This window comes from Abramis brama (genome assembly GCF_963993115.1).
Source record: "Abramis brama genome assembly, chromosome: 9".
Taxonomy (NCBI): domain Eukaryota; kingdom Metazoa; phylum Chordata; class Actinopteri; order Cypriniformes; family Leuciscidae; genus Abramis; species Abramis brama.
Genome location: NC_139971.1, coordinates 10,574,550 through 10,582,488, shown reverse-complemented (window position 1 = coordinate 10,582,488; position 7,939 = coordinate 10,574,550). Strand labels below are relative to the sequence as shown.

At 38.1% G+C, this 7,939-nt stretch overlaps 1 protein-coding gene across 1 annotated transcript; it reads left to right on the top strand.

Annotated features, from left to right (window-relative positions):
* The first annotated feature begins 277 nt into the window (after positions 1-277).
* On the top strand, positions 278-6,211 carry bcl2l10 (BCL2 like 10). The gene is made up of 3 exons (XM_084123679.1): positions 278-445; positions 1,702-2,112; positions 5,309-6,211. The coding sequence occupies exons 1-3, from the start codon at positions 293-295 to the stop codon at positions 5,429-5,431; spliced, it is 687 nt and encodes a 228-aa protein (XP_083979805.1). The 5' UTR covers positions 278-292; the 3' UTR covers positions 5,432-6,211.
* The last annotated feature ends 1,728 nt before the right edge of the window (positions 6,212-7,939 follow it).

Sequence of the window (7,939 nt, the reverse complement as noted above, 5' to 3'; positions counted from 1 at the left end):
TTCTAACTCCTTATAAAATAATCTTGAGTAAATACAATGATAAAGTAAATGCAGAATTGTTTCTTTTTCCAGTCCTCAAAACTATATATAATAATTCACAAAAAGAAAAAAACCTTTGTATCAATCAACGATTTTAAAGACAGTACACAAATCAACAGTCTTAATAGCTTTTCCATTACTACTATATTGAATAGTAGAAAAGCCATTTTAAAAATATTTAAGGAATACTGAGAAAAGGGGGCTTTTTGTTAGAAAACTTACGCTTCAGGATTACACACAATGCCAAAGCGTCATGACGCAGGACACGTGGTTAGTGAAGGGGCGTGTAGCGTGCTTTACGTTGATAAGGAGTGACGGAAGATCGCTCTGCTGCTACGAGAGATATATTACTGACTGCTGTTTTCGCAACTGTCGGTGGAGAGCGCAGTCTGACATCGCTGGGAGGGTGAGTTGCTTTATTATTTTCACTTTTATGTTTAGAAACTGTTCATTTTATTCTAAAATGGCTGTCAAATCCTATTTTTATATATATATATATATATAAGTTATATATTGAAGAATACGTATATTTGAAACGCGTGCGGTTGGTTCGCGTCTTTGTGTTCTCCTGAGCAATGGCGCAACCGGCTTTGTGTTTCGCAGCATAGCTTACACTAGCTTTCATTTCTCTATGCTGCTGTCTTTTATCCTATGAAGCTCATTCATATCTGGACCATATGTTATTACTACCAGCAAAATAGACTTAAGCATGTTGACGCTCGACATTGTTGAATCTGAATGTCATTATTTAATATAAGGCCTGAACCTAGAGAAACAGCCGCTGATTATAACAAGCCGTTATGAATCATTAACCCATTTATGGACTGATCTGCGTTCAGTTCTGTGTTAGCTGCATAGACATACAACACAGACGCTTGCTTGAACTAGCCTAAAATACCATACAGTTGAGATGAAATGACATGGATAATAAAAACGGTGGTAACTTGATTTTACTTATATCTGACTTCACAAGAAAATACAAATGAACACATACTGAGATCTCATTACCCTGAATGATAAATACAATATACAATGTATTAATTATGATCTGACAGCATATTTAGTTGGAAATAGCTGTTACCATGGTCTTTTTTTTTTTTTTTTTGGGATGATTACATCAAACCATGTAAGGGTGGTTGTCAAAACATGGACAAAAAAGAAAACTTTTATTTGTCTATAGGTTAGAATGTTAATGATTATTTTAGATGTTACATTTTCTTCATTTAGCTTTAGCTTTGCAGTTCATTTAAATAATGCAGTGTGACAAATTTATTTCAAAAATGCAAATATTCCTTAGTTTCTTAACTCTTTCCCGCCAGCATTTTTGGTCGTTTTCACAAAATTTTCATGGCCCCCAGAATATTTTGTTGTATGAATATCTGAACATGCAGTATATGAAAAGAAAGAACAGAGCCTCTGCTTTTAATATGCATTCATGCATTCTTTTTTTTATCAATACTTGAATGTGGGTAAGTTTAATAAAAAAAAGCAATATTTTGAGCAAAAAGCTGAGAAAAATGGTGGTCTCATAAATGACAGAAATGTTATGTCAATGGTGGGCAAAGAGTTAATAATGATAACAATAATTAAACAAGAATTAGATAAAAGTTGATTTTATATATAAACCCTCTAATGTATTTTGACCTTGACTTTTTCATTTAGAAAATGTCCTGTTGGTTGAGGGAACAGACTTTGTTGCTGGCAGAAGATTACATCAGTTTCTGCAGCGGGATCCAACAGACGCCTCCCAGCGAGTCAGCAGAGGCCATGAGATACCTGGCCAAAGAGATGGAACAACAGCACAGAACCAAATTCCGGTCCCTCTCCCAGGAGTTCCTGGACACCTGTAGATCAGATCCCAGCAAGTGTCTGCAGAGCGTCATGAGGGAACTGGTTGGAGATGGAAAACTGAACTGGGGAAGGGTGGTCTCCATCTTTACTTTCACTGGAGTGCTGACCAGTGAGCTACTGTCCAGAGGAGAGAACTCTGAGTGCCCCAAGAGACTGGCTGAGACCATAGCTGACTACCTAGGAGGGGAAAAGCAAGACTGGCTGGTGGAAAATGGAGGATGGGTAAGCATTGGCAATGTAGACTGGTACAGATGACATTTAAGGCCCTGATATACTACAAAAGTACTACAAAGTACTTTTTCGTTCTTCGTTTAGGGGTAAAAAGAAGTTCGAAATACTTTTGCTGCAGTATACTGTTAGCGAACATCCCAAAAAACGCCAATGCTGCTGAGAAGCGATGATTAGATGAATATCCAAATATGTGCTGCGGGCTTCATCTCAAGAAGGCGACACACCTCAGAGCACATCTAAGCTAACTATTACGTAATCGCCACGGAGCAATGATAGTTCGAATTTGTTTACCAATTGGCACAAACTTTTCTAGAAAAAGTTTGCTCTGGGAAACTCCGACCTTAAAAAAAGAAAACCAAAAGGACTTTTGATATAACATCACATTTCGCTCAAAGTATATGGGGGCCTATAAACTGGTGAATGATGGTTTTATAGCCATTGTGCTTGTGCGGTAGACCCTTGACGTGGAAGTAGTAGGAGCACCTTTTCTAATCGTCAGGTTTCAACTTGAGTGTTAAGTGAGGGGTTTTTCCAGACCAGATCTGGTTGATGTGAAACTGCGTGGGTGCTCAAAGTACATCGTGTTTGATCCTTCATGTGTGCTGTCAGAAAGCCAGCCTATTTTGCACAGTGTTTGATGCCTCAATCTCTTTGAGTCTTTCCTACCTGTATACTTCAGTGTGCACATTTTGAAGTGTAATTGGAAGGTACATACTGCAGTGATATGCTGGTCTAGTTTTTGGAGTAGAGCAGCGTATACCTTCTTGTGGCTGCCCTATTTTTGTCAATTAGAGAGTGACACAAGCCAAAGAATCCTAGGAATGCTTGTGGGGAAAACACTTTTAAACAGGCTCTCAAATGTCTCACCAAGGACTTTTTCTGTGTGGGCATCCAGTTTTTCAGTCTCCCAGGCAATGACCTATGAAAGCAATACTTTTTCCAACTCTAAATACCCTAAGTAACCCCAGGAGACATTGTTTACTTATGCAGACTGATATCTGCTGTAATTACACACGGGATTTTGAGGAACATGTTAGTCAACAGTCAGATGCAAATGTTTTAGCTGTAGCTCCCACTGAATTGTGACCAGGCCTTCATCACTGAACTTTTGTTTAAAAGATTCATTTCTAATGAATGTACTTCCAATGGCTTAAAAAAGACCAAACTGAATCTTTTCTCAATTGAATCGTACATCGAAAAAGAAGTGCCTGCTGGACTTCTCCTTTTGTGTTCAGCAAAGGAAAGTCACATGGATTTGGAACGTCATAAGGGCGAGTAAATGACAGAAAGGATGAACTGGCCCTTGAAACCAGTTAGTTTCATGATGGTCTAATTCAGTGGTTTTCAATTTTGTTCCTGGTGACCCAACGCTTTGTAAATTTTGTATGTCTCCTTTATTTAACACGCCTGATTCTGATCATCAGCTGGTTACGAAAGAGCTCCATGAACTGAACTGAGAGTGTCAGATTAGAGAGATATAGAAAATGTGCAGAGTGGGGAGTCCCCGGGACCAGAATTGAAAAGAACTGGTCTAATTTACACTTTTATAACATCGTTAGTGCCATTATTACTAAGTTTTAAAATCGAAAATCCGGTCACTTCTGGCTTGAGGCAAATAGCAGCTTGTATTTGCATGAATAAAGAGTTTGAGAGGCCTGCTGCAGTCTTTTCTCTCTCCCTATTTTCTCTTTCTCTTTTATTTGGCAGCTGTTGAAAGCAGAGCCGAAGGCCAGTCAGCCATTTAGTGCATTGTGTTTACCACACGGTTGATCTCTATGCCTCACTCAGAGTTTGTGCAGCATATGATTGTGGGCTAGAGCACCTGGACTCACTCTGACCAGTACAGCAGGTGTCTGTCTGAAGACAGCTGCTCTGCCCGACTCCTCAAGCCTTCTGCTGTTTGTTCGGGTCCTCGGGCGGTTACGGCTGCCTGTGCCTTTGCCTGCTGCTTCTGAAATTGTCATATCTACATTTAACACTTAAAATGTCAGTTAGATCCTGAAACCTGCACACTTCGTCCCAGAAAGCCCAAATTTAAAGGGGTCATGGCATTATTTGAATATAGTCTTCAAGGTTGACTTATGTTAATAAAGTTTTAGGCACAAAAATTCATACATATAAAAATGATATATACATATATTTATTTTCAACCCTCATTTTGACCCTCCGTCTAAAATGATTCGGTTTAAGGGTTGTCCGTAAACGGCCACTGTTATGATTGGCTAACGTCATTTATTGTATAGGAAAAAGTATCAGTGCCCCCTCACTACTGCAAGTGTTTTGAAAACATCCATATAAAATCGTCATTTACAGACAAAGCATTATAAAATTGTTTACTTAATGTTTGCTGCTGTCAGGTCCGATACAGTTGGCTGCTTCATCTTTCAACAAAAGTTTCTTTAACTCGTTTACTAAACAATCTGCAGTCAAATGCTCCGAACAAACATAATCCTCCAATGTGATCTGGGACGCCTTTAAAAATAGCCATCCATGTGTTCCTAATGTTGTTCTGAAGGCTGAACAGACACAAACATGCTGTTTAAACATGATGCGTCAAAGCGAAAAATTATACTCTTCCGTTTGTCCTGTAGTCAGGAGTAGCTCAATGGAGTACGTCAGAAAAGGCGGCTGAATACTGTATTCACTTTTAGACTGATGGTAGCCGTTAAGCAACTGAATGCTAGTGTTCGTCGATGATCACACAGTATCCAAACAAGCCATTTTTGAATGGTACAAAACATCTTATATGTCAAAAGATTAAGAAAAGTTTGATTTCTAATTATATTAACTCTATTTTCAATTGGATAGACCAGCTTATCAGAAATACTCTAAATTAACTCCGAATTTGGCCCAAACTATATGCTTGCTCGGTTGGCAGCTCATTAGATTTTGAGCCGAGCAAACGTGAGTATCAAGCATACGTTATCCATTACTCCACAGCTCAGAGGATTATTTCATTTGAGTTATTGTTAAAGATGTATGTGCCGTTCCTCCTGAGGGCAGGGTTATGTAATCCTCTCATATGTTCAAAGTGAGTAAGTAGGCTGTGCTATTATGTAATACCTCTGTTCATTGTTGATATTTTAGCTACTATGACTAATAAGGTCTGAAACACTGCTCTAACTGAATCATATGGGTGTAGGGAACAAAATGTGAATCTTTTCTTGATTTGTCCTGTCTTTTGTAGGAGGGGTTCTGCAGGTTTTTCCACAACGCAAAACAGCTGAACCAAGAGTCCTCGATGAAGACGGCACTGTTTGCAGCAGCAGGAGTGGGTTTAGCTGGTCTAACCTTTCTCTTAGTACGCTGATGATTTTAGATTCTCTCGCTCTTTTTCTCTTTCACACACAACACACCTGCTCTCTGTTTTCTGTCATATGGCTAAGTCAAAACCGTTATTAACTGGTCTTTGCGTTCTCAGCCGAATGTTTTTGCACACTTCGTTCCATGTCCTTGCCTGTAATTACAGCAAACAGTCATTCCTGTTGATTGTACACTCTTCACATGGCCTTCTGGAGAAAAAGGATGGAAGTTCTAATTCTTTGCATATCTAACATGGTGCTTTTTATTTTATAATTGCTTTTGTCACTTGTCCTTGTGTAAATCTTGTTAGTTTAGTTAGTATTTACAGTTTATTTTGTGAAAATGATATGAAACCACAGTTTATTGTTTGTAATGTTTCTTTCCGCCCGAAAACATGACGCTTCACCGATCGCAGTTGTGTCAGAAACCATTGGAACGCAAAAGAGACAAAGTGCAAATATTTTGTAATGACAGAGTTATTCATGAGTCTTTTTTGTTTGTTTTTTGGACCACTTTTTGCCTTTACTAGTGGTTTACATTTGATCATTTACACCTTTCCAATGTCTCTGTTTCATCCTGGAAACTGTTTGTTTTAAAGGTGCTAGCTTGTTCAATTCCAAGGATGTGATATTCTGCCCACTTGTAAGTTTACGTTGTAAATTTATTTATTTACCTCTTAAGAACAAATTATTACTATTTAGGCAATTCCCAACAATTGACAAAACATTATATTTTTGCATTGTTTTATTTATTGACTTCTTTCTTAATAAAATAATTTTACTGTGAAGACTGTATCAGATGTCGAATATTGTGTGTTTCTGACTGCTCCTCTGTGTAATAGCCACGGTTCATTGTGCCCTAAAATTTCAGAGCACAATTCAAATCACAAACCAGCAGTTCTTAGCTCTGGCTCTGGGGACCCATGGTTCTAAACATTTTGTATGTCGTCTTCATTTAACACCTGATTCAGATTATCAACTTGTTAGAAAAGAGCTACATGAACTGAATCGAGTGTGTCAGACAAAGGAGATGTACAAAATCTGCATCCCAGTTCAGAGGCTGCGTCCTTCGAAGGCCGATTGTGTCACCGCGGCGCAACGGAGGCTGTCCCAACTCGAAGACTCCTTCAAATGCAGCCTCGAAATGCATCCTTCGTTTCCTGTGAAATGAAGGATACAATAGATCGATCCTTTACGTCCTACCCTATCCCAAAATTCATTGCGCAATATATATAAAATCATTTTTTTAATCTTTAGTAAACAAGAATTATATTGTTTGTTTTGAAATTCTAAAATACGGTTGTGAATTCGCAAATATGGTTGTGAAAGTATTTATTTTTTTAGTAACACATGCAAGCACTGAATACCTCTGATGTAAACTAACCCTGAAACCAGAACAGGTTAGGTGTGTTCGAGTTGAAGCAGCGCTGTGCAGACCGATCGGTGTATGAGGTCAAAGTACCGCAAGAGTTGATTTCCATGAAAAAAATCAGCAGCCTGAAGAACACAGACATTTTCCAACGGTTTTAACAAAAATACCACAGCAAAAACAACTGGACTAACTAATATAAAATGAACTGAGTTCTCTTTCGCGTCTTCTTGTGTTTGAAAAGGGTTTGAAATCACATTAAAATGCACACAGAAAACGATAAGCAGAATCAAAATTAAAATGTTATTACAAGTACCCGATTCCAGAATTGGAATCGATTTTTGATTCCCAACCCTACATGTAATCAATAAAAAAGTAACTGTAGTCTGATTATGGGTATTTTAGGATATTATATAATTACAAGTACTTAATTTTTGGAATCTGATTACGTAATCGAGATTACATGTATTCAGCTACTACCCAGCACTGCTCCCAGGTCAACACTTGTTGACATTGTTTATAGCTTGTTACCTGAATAATTAAACATCCTCTTCAGTTTGTAATTCATTTGCCTCCCCTTGAGTACTGAGGTTGTTACTGCTTCAGAAACGAAAAAACGTGACTGCCCACTTGCAATACATTAGTCTAGCGTTTATGTCTGCCTTTGAATACTTTCGTAAAGTACTTACTTAAAAAAAAAAAAAACTCTTAAACACAAACACATTTCTCCCACTGAAAAACAACATTCCACTGATTATCATATTTCCAAATGGTTGTGAACCCTTCTGCAGCACACAAGCTGCGAGAGTCAAATTCTGGTGAGTGTTTAGTGTACAGCTGCGATCATACATGAAATGTTCTGAAAGAGAAGCCAATGCTGGTAGCAGATGTCATATAGTCTGAAAGAATGCAGCATCACAGTGGGAAAAGTTTTGCTCAGATTGCTTGGGAGTCTTACTGGAGTTCTCAATGAAGTTAGTATCAGCATTGCCTTAGATGTTTCTCCTAAAATGTATTCACATTATAGAGCTATACAATTCATGTGGATGTCATAGCTCTGATTTTTTTTTGGTCTTTGGAAGAACCAAACATTTGAAGAGAAATGTTTGTGTACATTGTGAAAACTCTGACTTTTGATTCGCAGAAT